Source organism: Gracilinanus agilis, chromosome 1, assembly GCF_016433145.1.
Source record: "Gracilinanus agilis isolate LMUSP501 chromosome 1, AgileGrace, whole genome shotgun sequence".
Classification (NCBI taxonomy): Eukaryota; Metazoa; Chordata; class Mammalia; order Didelphimorphia; family Didelphidae; genus Gracilinanus; species Gracilinanus agilis.
In genome coordinates this window covers 133,991,539-134,004,523 of record NC_058130.1, presented here as the reverse complement: position 1 = coordinate 134,004,523, position 12,985 = coordinate 133,991,539, and the positions used below count along the sequence as shown (strand labels likewise).

General features: G+C 35.8%; 1 protein-coding gene across 1 annotated transcript in view; it reads right to left on the bottom strand.

Moving 5' to 3' along the window:
- Window positions 1–12,985, bottom strand: part of ABCA3 (ATP binding cassette subfamily A member 3) — a 79,753-nt gene that overhangs the window by 37,394 nt on the left and 29,374 nt on the right. The window contains exons 9-11 of the mRNA XM_044657170.1: window positions 9,917–10,098; window positions 9,342–9,485; window positions 6,492–6,621 (exon numbers count right to left, since the gene is read on the bottom strand). Of these exons, the coding sequence (XP_044513105.1) occupies window positions 6,492–6,621; window positions 9,342–9,485; window positions 9,917–10,098 (456 nt within the window). The remainder of the gene's footprint in view (window positions 1–6,491; window positions 6,622–9,341; window positions 9,486–9,916; window positions 10,099–12,985) is intronic.

Sequence of the window (12,985 nt, the reverse complement as noted above, 5' to 3'; positions counted from 1 at the left end):
TCCTTGGCTTTCTTGATGTCCTTTAAGTCCCAGCTAAAGTTCCACCTTCTGAGAGATTTTCCTTAATCCTTCCCTCTAATATTATCTCTAGTTCATCCTGCCTATATCTTGTTTGAACATAGTGGTTTGCACGTCTTCTCCTTCCTTAGTCAGTGAGTTCCTTGAAGGTAGGTATATTGCTTGATTCATTTGATTGGCCTTTATTTCTATTCCCCAGAACTTGTCTGACAACACTTTCACCCACTTCAAAACACAGCAGGTGTTTAATAAATTATTGTTAGCTTGGCTTGAACCTTACCCTTCTGGGGTATTCACAAAGACTAGCTGACTTCCCTTTTCTCAGAAGGGATATACTAGGGATGTGTTGGTGAACCTTTGGCACACATGCTGAAGGGGGCTACTTCCTTTCCCCTTTCCATGCTTGTCTAAGGACATTTCTCAAATCACCACCCCTCTGCCTAGCAGCCTAATGGGAGCACTTCCTCCCTCCCTTGTCTAGGGCAAGGAAGAGGGGGTCACATATGGTGTGAGGGTTGCAGTTTGGGCACTGTCTCTAAAAGGTACACCATCACTCTACTAGGGCCTGGGAGAGAGCATAACGAAAATAAGAAGAATGATTCCCTAAGTTTAGGAGCTTATAATCAGTTTATGGAGACAAAACCCACAAAACTGGTCAAAAAAATTTTAAGTACATATTGACAAGTAAGAAATTATTTTCTCCTCACTAATTGAGTTAAATACCAAAGGAAATCAGAATGAAGATAAAAATGGAAGAGATTAATCAGGTAATTACTAGAAGAGAATTTTGAATTAGTTTTGAAGGTTGTGAGAAATATGAAATATAATGTAAAACTAACATGATGAGAAGGGTTTTATATATGGCTTATGGAATTAATCTCATTAAATTGGTTACACTAAATCAGTATAACAAATTCACATAAGTTTTGGGGTAGAAAATCTCTAGTCATAATGAAGGGTCTTTAAACAAAGTAACTTAGCTAGATAAAGGGCCTTTGAAAGAGAGGGATCTCTCTCATTACCTTAGGCAGGTTATATCTGAACATTACACTAGGAATCATAGTTCTAGTAAATGTGGTGTTATGTTAATTCATCAAATGGGATTTTAGGGAAAAAACACCTGCAAATAAGGTCGAGTAATTAATCACTATAGCATGGGGATAATGATTTTTTCCAATTATTCTTGCCTCAAGTCTCCCATATCTATCCTTTTCACAGTTGACAAAATTCCCCTAAATAAATAAATAAATAAATAAAAACCCTGCTTATTTACTTATTTATTTATTTATTTGTTTATTTATTTACTTGCTTATTCATTCATTTATTTATTTATTTGTTTGTTTGTTTGTTTGTTTATTCATTCATTTATTTATTTATTTGCTTATTCATTCATTCATTTATTTATTTAAATTAGAATATTTTCCCATGGTTACATGATTCATGCTTTTTTCCCTTTCCTTCCCGCTTTCCCCCTCTAGGAGCCAATGAGCAATTCCACTGGGTTTTACATGTACAGGTTCAAAACCTATTTCCATAATATTACTTTTTGTAATAGAGTGATCATTTAAAGTCAACATCTCCAATCATATACCCATTGAACCATGTGATCTATTATTTGCTTTTCTTCTGGGTTTCTACTCCCACAGTCTTTCTCTGGGTGTGGATAGCGTTCTTTCTCATAAGTCCCTCAGAACTGTCCAGGATCCTTGCATTGCTGCTAGTAGAGAAGTACATTATGTTCGATTGTGCCACAGTGTATCAGTGTCTGTGTACATCATTCTCTTGGTTCAAAATTATTTTCTTAAAGTAAAAGTCTGCTCTTGTCACTCCTCCACTCACTAAACTCCAATGGTTCTCACTGTCACTAGGAATAAACTACTTTTCCTGCCCATTTAAACTACATACCAGGGGGCAGCTGGGTAGCTCAGTGGATTGAGAGTCAGGCTTAGAGACAGGAGGTCCTAGGTTCAAATCTGGCCTCAGACATTTTCCAGCTGTGTGATCCTTGGCAAGTCACTTGACCCCCATTGCCTAGCCCTTATCACTCTTCTGCCTTGGAACCAATACACAGTATTGATTCTTAGGTGTAAGGGAAGGATTTAAAATAAAAATAAACTACACACCAGCATGAGCATGATATATCTCACCATCTCATCATACCTCTCCTAATGGTAACAACTTCATGATTGAGAACTTTGAAATTCCTCTCTCTTACCACAACTATATGTATTTTCAACTCTTCTACTCTTTCCTCACTCACACTAAATCCAAGCTTCACAAATATCATGATCTCTAGTTCTTTAAATCACTTCTATTCTCCCAGTCTATTTTCCCATATGTAATCTTGATTCCATATCAAGCTTTGACCCTATGGTCAGTTACTTTTTTGATAAACTAGCTATTATAGCTCTAGAATCCCATTTCTCTTCTCTTTTGCCACACCTGCCCAACAAAGCCTCATATTTGTTGATGATGCACTAACTTGTACCAAACTAATTTCTAACTTTTGCTGCAGAGCTGAGCATCACTGGTGAAAAATAATTGAATCAAGTTGATTTCTCCCACTTCAAATTCAAGGTACACAATCTCAGCAAGTATCCTCACTACTTTTCTTTTTTAAAACCCTTACCTTCCATCTTAGCCCAGGGTCACAAATTCAGGAAGTGTCTGAGACCAGATTTGAACCCAGGACCTCCCATGCCTAGATCACAACTTTATAATTATATTTGTATTCTACTCTTATCAATTCCCTATAGGTCTCTAAATTAATGGGGAATATTTTCTTATCTCCTCCTTTCCTCAACTGGTCTCCTAATCCTCATCATTTATAATAAATAAGCTAATCTACTTCATGAGAAGACTGAGGTCCATTGATGTGATCTTCCTAAGTCCCCAAGTATTTGATGCCTCAAGATCTGTTCTTTTCCTCATTCCTTGTCACAAAAGGAAATATTCTTTATTTTTCTCTAAGGCAGAACCCATACTGTATGCTTTTAAAAAACAATTACATCAAATAAAATGAGTATTTCCAAATACATAGTAAAATGGAAAAAGAAGATTACAAATGAAAATGAGAACCTGCTTGCCCTTCTGTTTAAGCATATAATAAATTCAACGTGTAATTTTCAGAACTGTCCTCTTATCTATGATTTTTTCTGTTCTCTTTTATGCATTCAAAAACATTTCAATAACCATGTTTTTTCTTTTGTGGTGGGCTACCCTATTTCTAAACTCTCTCCTGCCTGCCATCACTTAGAAAAATAGAAAAACAAAACACTCGTAGCATATATGAATAGTTAAGCAAAACAAACTCCCAAATTATTTGTGTTTCAAACATATGTTCTATTCTGCCTCTTAGTTCTACTACCTCTTTGTCAAGGTGTGGGCGACATGCTATATCACTGGTCCTCTGGATTTCTGTTAGTTGTTTCATTGATCAAAGTTCTTAAGTCTTTCAAAGTAGGTTGTCTTTACAATGTTGTCATATAAATTGTTATAGTTCACTCTGTATCAGTTCATAAAGTCTTCCAGGTTTCTTTGAAACCTTCCCTTCTGTAATTTCTTATGGTGTAATAATATTCTATTGCATTCATATATTCTACATGGGATACTGCCACCTTGTTTCTGGTTCTTGCACCAAATAAAAGAACTGCTATATTTTTGTACATATGAGTCCTTTTCCTTTTTCTATGATCACGTTGTGGTATAGATCTAGTAGGGGTTCTTTTACTCTTGATTTCACTTCCCTCTCCTTTCTTGCTTCCTCTAAGACCTAGTTCTAGCAATCATTCTCTCCTTCACGAATCTTCAAATCTCTCCCTTCTCACCAACTGCTTCCATTCGGCCTATGGATATGATCTGTTCCTATAATCCTTAAAGTCATCCACCTAATCCTGTACTTCTCAAAAAGGTTATCTACAATCAGTGCTTCTATCCTGTGGTGGGAACTGTAGATGCCTTCTTTTCTCATATAGCTCTTGTCTATGTTCTTTCATGGATCCTTTATGGATTTACTTAGTAAAGACCTTTCTCTGAGGCTTTTCAACATTTTCAGGATACCTATGGAGCACTAGGTTATCCATTGGTTATCCTTAGCATGAGAGACATGTCTCCTGATGATACATTTCCTTAATTATTTTAACTTATATAATTTCCTATTATAATATATAATTACCTTATATAATTTTTCAAGCATTGCTCATCCTTGGAAATATACTACAGCTTTATTTATGCCCAGCAGGGAACTCTCTATTGCCCTTAGGATCACCTGCCACATTAATTCCTCAGAGAACAAGTTGTTTCCAGGATTCAAAATCATTAACAATTGCTGGAAGAACAATTATGTTGAAAAGATAGGTCTCTGAACTAGGAAGCTGATTAGTCATAGTAAGAGCAATGTACAGGTTCCTAAATGTAATCCAATCTATTCTCTATTCTCTTCCTCCTATTCAATTCAAGGTCCAATTCATGGACCATCTGCAATGCATATCCCATATATATAGACTACTTCAATAAATCAACTATATAGTTGCATGTCTCAGGCACAGTAGTTAGATTTTTTCACAAATTAAGTGGGATTTTTAATGAATAGATTGATAGTCTGATCAGTCTTAAAAAGTCATAGACCTCACTATGGAAACTGGTGATAAGATGGGTTCAGTATAATTTGTTAAATAGTATCTACAAACAGGAACATTTGTAGGCTGTCATCATTGATAGAGAAATCCTCATTCACTTTGGATCTTGCATAAGACATCCTTCTCAATAGTGGAAGGTATCCTGGGTAAGATTGCATCATCCTAGTTAATGTCTCACTTAACATCGATAAAGAGACAGTTATTGGAGTTATTGCTACGGTTGTATTTATTAAGGAGTCTTGTATGATCTTAACATGTGCTTGAGATATTCCAGTTTGGAACAAAATCTTTAAAATTGTATTTTACATCTATTATGTCAAACGTTATTTGCAATTAAAAAAAATATATATATATATATATAATTCCACTGTCAATGGGATGTCAAATAAATGTCAAAGAACATATAATTTGCTAGGGAGAAATGTTCGATAAAAACCTGTATGTTCCCTTCTTATCTTAAAAAAATAAAATATTCCTTTGATACATATAAATCATTCCCATAAAAATTTAAAGATGAGAAAGTAGGCATATGGGTTAAGAGTTAGATCTCTCTCTCTCTCTCTCTCTCTCTCTCAATCCCCCCCGCCCCTTTACCTTCTGTCTTAGAATCAATACTCTATTGGTTCCAAATCAGAAGAGTGGTAAGGGCTAGGCAATGGGGGTTAAGTGACTTGTCCAGGGTCACACAGCTAAGAAGTGTTTGAGGCCAGATTTGAACCTAGGACCTCCCATCTCTAGGTCTGGCTCTCAATCCACTGAACCACCCAGCTGCCCCCTAGAGATGCTTCCTGACTTTTTGTAGGGAATTTTTTTCCTTCTGCCTGAAATATCTGGTAAATCAATCTCTCAATGGGATCAAGATTGTGTTGCAATGGACACAGATTTATTTCTTTATTAAGTGTAACTGGCCTGGTCTTGCTGCCTTTTCTGACACTGCCTCCCTAAGTGTCATTTAAGTGAGAAGCTTCCAATTTGGGTGGTTCCTCTGTCACTGATGATAATAATACTTATAGAAACATTAAAAAATTTGCTCCATTAAAATAGACAATAAAATATTTATTTTCTATTTTCATCTGTGAAAATACTTGGAATGATGTGATTCATTTTGGTCTTATGCCAAGCTTTTCTTAGACTTGTTTTTGCTTCTATTTTTTGAGGGGGAATATTTTATAAGATGATTCTGCTTATTATCTTCTAGCATTTTCTATAGCGTTTTATAGATTTGCTTCAAAATTGGTGATGCTCTTGGCTGCCATTTCTTTTCATTTTGCATGGAGATAAAAATTAGGTCTCCTTGTGAAACTTACCTTATTTGGGCTCAACTTTTCTAGATGTTAATCATCAAAGTCTTTTTACATTTTCTACTTTTTCCACATTGGCAGCCCATTTGTACAGATCAAGTTGAAGCTATTGCTAGTGTTCAAGTCTGTTTCGTTTTTATCCTTCAGCTTTGATGTTGATTTTGAGCTGATTCTGATATGACTTCCAAATTAGGAACTGTCTGATTCCACAAATATTTATACCTACAAATATTATGCAGGATGCTGTATTTATCTATGTTTGTATAGTATCTCCCTACTTTACAATAAACTTCATAAGAACAGGAACCTTGTCTCACTTAAAACTTTGTATCTCTTCCAGTGTCTAAGTATAGTAGTCTGTACACAGTATCTATGTGATTGTTAAATGAATAACAATGAAAAATAATGAAATGGAAATAAGTCATCCTAGACAGGGAAGAAAAAGGCCTACTGTGAATCAACATCTTTTGATTCTAGAAACATGAAGGGCTGTCCAGCATTATTCCCCTTGCCCTTCAGCTGAGCTGATCCTGACCTGTGAGGATGGATAGGGTGGTGGTCTTCCCTGCTCCATTATGTCCTAGGAGAACAGTGATCTGCCCCTCGTACATATTCAGAGTCAGGTCTCTTATTGCCTCTTTTTTCTTATTCCTCACCATAAACATCTGTGGAAAAGGTAAAGAAAGAGTAAATTTACATAAAACTCCAGTACATGTGAAGGAGTTTACAATAAGTTAAGCATTAACCAACAGATACCATTTGTAAATACAACCCCTCTTTCCCCTTGTCTGTGTCTACTTCTTTTAAAAATGATAACCTCTAAATTATAATAAATAACATTCTGGTTCAATGACCAACCCTAGAGAGTGGCAAGAGATACTAACCTGAATAATGGTGTCTAGGGGAGTAGGATATATCTCTTTCTTTTGCCTTAATCTGTTTAATACTTTTATTTATGCCTTTTATAATGATGTAGATGGAATGCTTATAAAAATATGAAGCTGACATAAAGCTTGGAGGGATATAAGTCACATCAGATAAAAGACCTGAGATCTAAAGAAAACCTGTCAGGTTGGACTATGATGAAACTTAATAGGGATAAAAACAATATAGAAAGGGTAAAAAAAAAATCAACTACAGGATGAATGAAACATAGCATACACTATTCTCTCCAGCTAAAGGGAGGGACAAAGGATTCAGTCACTTATCTAAGAACAAACAGAAAGTCCAGGCCATGCTAGAGTTAAACAATCTTTGATCCTCTCAATTATGTACCCACTCTATATCATCAGATTACAAATTTGTTTGCCACAGGGTATACCTTTAAGTGGCAGTATCTTCCTATGTCAAGCAAAAATCTAATGCATTCTCAGACTGAATCAACTTCAGTTCAGTCTATTATTCAGAATGATAGAAATGACAGTCCAACTGTATTTTTTAATAATATACTTAAATTTTTTTCTAGATTACATATCATTACAATTTTTCAATATTCTTTTTATGATATTTCGTAATCTGTGTTCTAGCTCTCCTTCCTATCTCTTCTTTCTCCCCAAGAAAGCAGGTAATATGATATAGGTTGTTCATATTTCCATGTTCGTCATGTTGTGAAAGAAGACACATAATGCTTTCCCTAAAGAAAAATTTAGGGAGGAGATAAAGTAAAGAATGGTGTGTTTCAATTTGCATTCAAAGTCTGTCTGTTCCTTCTATGGTGGTGAATATTCTTTTTTTTTTGTTATGTGTCTCTTGGGAGTTGTCCTAAATCCTTGCCTTATTGATCATAGTTAAGACATTAGCAGTTGAGCATTATTTATTACTGTTGTTACTGTGTACAACATTCTCCTTGTTCTGCTCACTTCTCTTTGCATCACTTCAGATGAGACTTTCTGGGTTTTTTTGTGATCACCTTGTTTATTATCATTTCTTATGGCACAATAGTATTCCATTATAAACACATACTGTGACTTTTTTAGCCATTCCTTGATTGATGGACACCCCTTCAGTTTCCAGTTCTTTGTCACCACAAAAAGAGCTGCTATAAATAGTTTTGTACAGGTAGGTTCTTTTCCCCTATCTTTAATCTCTTTGGGATACAGACCTAGTAGTGATATTTTTGGGTCAAAAGGTATGCACCATTTTATTGCCCTTTGGACATGGTTCCAGATTGCTCTCCAGAATGATTGTATTAGTTCCCAGTTCCACCAGTGTTTATTAGTGTCTCAATTTTTCCACATCCATTCCAATATTTATCATTTTCCTTTTTTGTCATGTTAGCTAGACTAATGGTAAACTGTATTCTTTCCCAGTCAGATTGTGGCTAGAGTACAGTGTCTAGTTTTTAAGAAGAACAGTGAAAAACTGAGGTGTTGCCAGAGGTGGCAAGGATGGTAAGAGGATTCAAAACTATACTTCAAAAGGATTGGTTGAAGGAGCTTTTAGAGAAGAAAAACTTAGGATGTGATCTGATTATGGTCTTCAAATATTTGTAGGGCTCTCATGTGGACAAAGAATTAGATTTATTTTGCTTGATCCAACAAGACAGAACTCAATCCTTTGGGTGGAAGTTATACAGAGGCAGATTTCTGCTTGATAAAAGAAAAACTTTCTGCCATTTTAGTTGTCTGGAAATGGATTATGCTGCTCTAGAAGGGAGATATCTTTCATTGGTAGTCTTTAAGAAAAGGCTGGATTACATTTGTTTGAGATGTTGTAGAGGGCATTCATGCTTCTGGCTGGACTAGATTACCTGTGACATTCCTTTTAATGATGAATGATTAAATAACAGTAAATCCAGAGGAGAGGCTTTAAGAAGACAGATAGTTTTACTTTCTACTATAAAAGAGTACTGAAGTTTCATTGGAAACTAATTAGAAAGCATTTTAGATTGAAGATAGAAGGATATACAAGGAACTGTATACTTTATTTCTAGTAATACAAAGTCAATATAAGCAAGGAAGGAGAAAACTGAGGACGAAGATTCTAAGGGCTCTGACAGAAAAAAACAAAAGAGCAAATATCAATTTAACAAATACTCCTCTCTCCCACAAGGTTTCCTTTCTCCAGAACCATGATACATGGTTTCCCTGAGGGGATTCAAACAATGAAATGCAAAACTCTCCTCATCTATCTATTATACTTTCAGGTTTCAGCATCAAGTGAGAGAAGGCAGTGAAAGCTTTTGAGAAGGTGGAAATCACCCCTTACATACATACAGATACAGATTCTAAAGCTAGTCATCATTACAGTCTAGATAAAACCTAATAGATTTCTGGAGAATATTAGAAATACGGTGGTAATTAGGTGAACAAGTAATGTTTTCCTTGAACACATGCTCCCATAACCCTACATTAGTAAAGTTTCAGTCCTAAGCATTACACAGTACCTTGGACAGGTGCTTGATCTTTATGCCAGCTACTAAATCTTCAGGTTCAGCCTCAATGTACTCTGTTTTTAGAACTTTCTCAGGATCATCATCTTCCTCCTCTTTCCCCATCATAGATCTTTGGTTCCCACACCAGTAGGAAGGCTAAGGAAGAAATCAAAACTGGATCACCAAGATAGTCAAAGATAATAATGACAAATTTTACTGAGACCAGAAAAGCTTTATAATATAGTCTTTTTAAGCAAGATAACCTTGAATTTGGTTCTCCATATAAGATTATTAAATACTAATGAAAGTGTTATTGGTTAAGAAGCAGTGGACAAAATAAAGCAACTCTAGAATAAGGTCATGACCAAAATAGCAGATATGGAAAGATTTCTATCAAACTAAGTAAGTCAAGTTGCTTTCACGTTTTACAGTTTACACTGTCCCTTATTAAGTAATGAAGTAGAAATTAAGGGAAAGAAATAGCCGACTCCCTATTCTTTCATGACCATGATTGCAGCCTAAGTAAGGAGTGGAGGGAATAGGGTGGTAGGGGTACCTTCAAAAGAATAAATAGCATCAGAACTCACCATCAAGAAAAAATACCAGGGCTGAGGCATACCATATTCTCCTGGAAAAACAGCTTCCACATACCAAGTCACCAAACCATAGAAGGTAGAATCAAATAGCAGCATTATCAACACGTGCCCAAAAGTGAAGTTATCATCAACATTAACTGATTTCATGAGGTATTTCCATTGAATTCCTATTCCTGAAGCACAAAAGGGAAGGTAATTAGAATTCTTAGTTGGCTAAGATCTAGTGATCAGAGTTGTCCTCAAGCTTTTTGATTGCAAAATGAAGAATATAGTGCAGTCATAAGACTAAAAAATATGTAAGCTAATTTTCTACTCTGTTACTAAAAATTGTTTACTTGTTAAAGTACTCAGTAATATTTTTCTTACTTTAGTTTCTATTTTTTATTTTTTAATTCAATTTTATTTTACAGTATTCTATTTCAGTTCTGAATTCTCTCCCTCCCATTTTTCTTCCCTCACCCATTGGAAAAGTAAGAAAAACAAAACCTATAGAAATATGTAAAGTCAAGTAAAACAAATTCCAAAATTAGCCATGTCTCTCTCTCTCTCTCTCTCTCTCTCTCTCTCTCTCTCTTTCTCTCTCTCTCTCTCTGGGGTATGTATGTATGTATGTATGTATGTATGTATGTATGTATATATATGCTTTCATCTGCACTCTGAGTAGAGATCTAGAGGGAAAGCATGCTTCATCATGAATCCTCTGGAATTGTATAGATCAGAGTTTCTGCCTTTTAGGATTAAATGTCTTTAAAATATTATTGTTGGGGCAGCTAGGTGGATAGAGGATAGAGAGGTAATTTGGTGGATGGAGAGTAAGGCCTAGAAATGGAGGTCCTGGATTCAAATCTGGCCTCAGATACTTCCTAGCTATGCGAATCAATACTAGGTATTGGTTCCAAGGCAGAGGAGCAGTAAAGGCAAGACAAATGAAAATAAGTGACTTGCTCAGGGTCACATAGCTAGTAAGTGTCTGAAGCCAGATTTGAATTTAGGAAGAGGAGTCTTCCTGACTCCAGGCCCAACACTCTACTCACTATATAACCTAGCTGCCTAATATTTGATTTTATAATATGTGCATGTATGGACCCTTTTGGTTATGGTATTAAGACCAATGCTTGGTCAAAATATGTTCCAATGAATTCTTTAAGAGTTTCTTTTGCTTCCCTAGTCTGCATTTACTATACTTTGATATATTATGGAATTGCAACTTGGGTATTCCTCATTATGAACCCAGTAGAATTTTTTATGGTATATTAGAACTAATCTCTGGATGTAGAATTCTCTACTCCCTATGGTGAATGTCTATTTTGAAAATAACAACTTTGCCACCTTTAGGAAACTCAATAAAGAACTTGAAAAATACATACATTAGATTCATTCTTATTCACAACCAATTTGTATGGAAATGACATTTAAGTGTTTTTGTGTCATCAATGAGCACTCTATTAGATATAAAAGTAGGGACAAAAGAATAAACTGTGAGTAACTAGTATTGCAGTGGTTGTCAAAGGGTATGCTATGAATGCCATGTTTTTTTCTAAGTATATCATGAATTTTATGGAATTTACACTTGCAATTGAGTGTGCGTGCATGAATCTCCTAATTCTCCTGGAGTATAATTTATAATAGCAAAGTACTATAAAGTGAGCAAAAAAAAAATGATAACTAGTGGGTTAGTATTGATTACAGAAAAAACTGAAGAGAAAGAATCATTGAAAGTTTCTTTACTCCTCCAATCTATATATTGTGGACAATACCCACAAAGGTGTAACTTTGTAAAATATAACTCGGCTGGGCAGCTAGGTGGCTCAAAGGATAGAGAGTCAGGCCTGGAGATGGGAAGTCCTGGGTTCAAATCTAGCCACAGACACTTCCTACCTGTGTGACCCTGGGCAAGGCACTTAACCCCAATTTCCTAATCTTTCTTGATCCTTCTGCCTTGGAACCTATACTTAGCATCAATTCTAAGATGGAAGGGGAGGGTTTAAAAACAAAAGGAAAAAGAGAAAATAAAACTAGGAACTGTTCAAAGTGTATAATTCATCAAAGAAAGATTCTTTGACCTTTGATTCCAGGTGAAAAATTTTCCAATTGTATATTGTCTCCTCTTCTTAACTTTACTATTATCCTACCATCCTGTCATCCTGCCACTATCATCCTAGTCACCCAGGTTCTCAAGCTAGGGCTCATCCTTTATTCCTCATTCTTTCTCATCCTTATTCCACCACATTATATTCAATTAGCTGTCAAGTCCTGAAATTTCTACCTTTTTAACATCTCTCACATATGCCTTCTTCTCTCCTCTGACACCGAAACTTTCCTAGCAGAAGTCTTCATTACTTCATACTTGGACTATTACAATAGTCTGCTGGTTGGCCTTAATGCCTTGTCTTTTCTTTATTCCAATCCTTTTTCCATTTGATTAATCTCCCTAAAATGCAGACATAACCATGCTTTTCTCCTATAACTTGCCCCCTCGCCCCTATTCAATAAACTCCTGTGATTTCCTAATACCCCCAGGATCAAAAATCCTGCTTGGTTTTAGAGCCCTTCATAATGTGGCCCCTTGCCTATTGTTCTGGTCCTTGTACCTTCATCCTCCTCCACTTATTCTAAAATCCAGAGACACTAGCCTCTCAATTCTAAGTGTTTTCACTGGCTGTCTTCCAAGCCTGGTATTCTCTCCCTCCTCTGTGTCTGGCTGCCTCCAAGTCTCAGCTTAAGTCCCATCTTCTTCAAGAAACCTCTCCTACTTAGTTGTAATGCCTTCCTTTTGAGATCACCCCCAATTTATCCTGAATGCACCTTTTTTTATACACAGCTGTTTGCACATTAGAACATTAGCACTTATTACAGCAGGAGCTTATTTGTTGGTTCGTTTTGTCTTTCTTTGTATCCCCAGTGCTTAGCCCAGGAAGTGGAACATACTAAATTCTTAGTAAAGCCTAAATGAATGACTGATTGACTAACTCTATAAATGCTTCTTTTCAAGTCTTCTTTGCTGGCATCTTGTCTTCTACCTGACCTCTTAAATGTGGGTGTCTAACTTCTGAAAAAGGT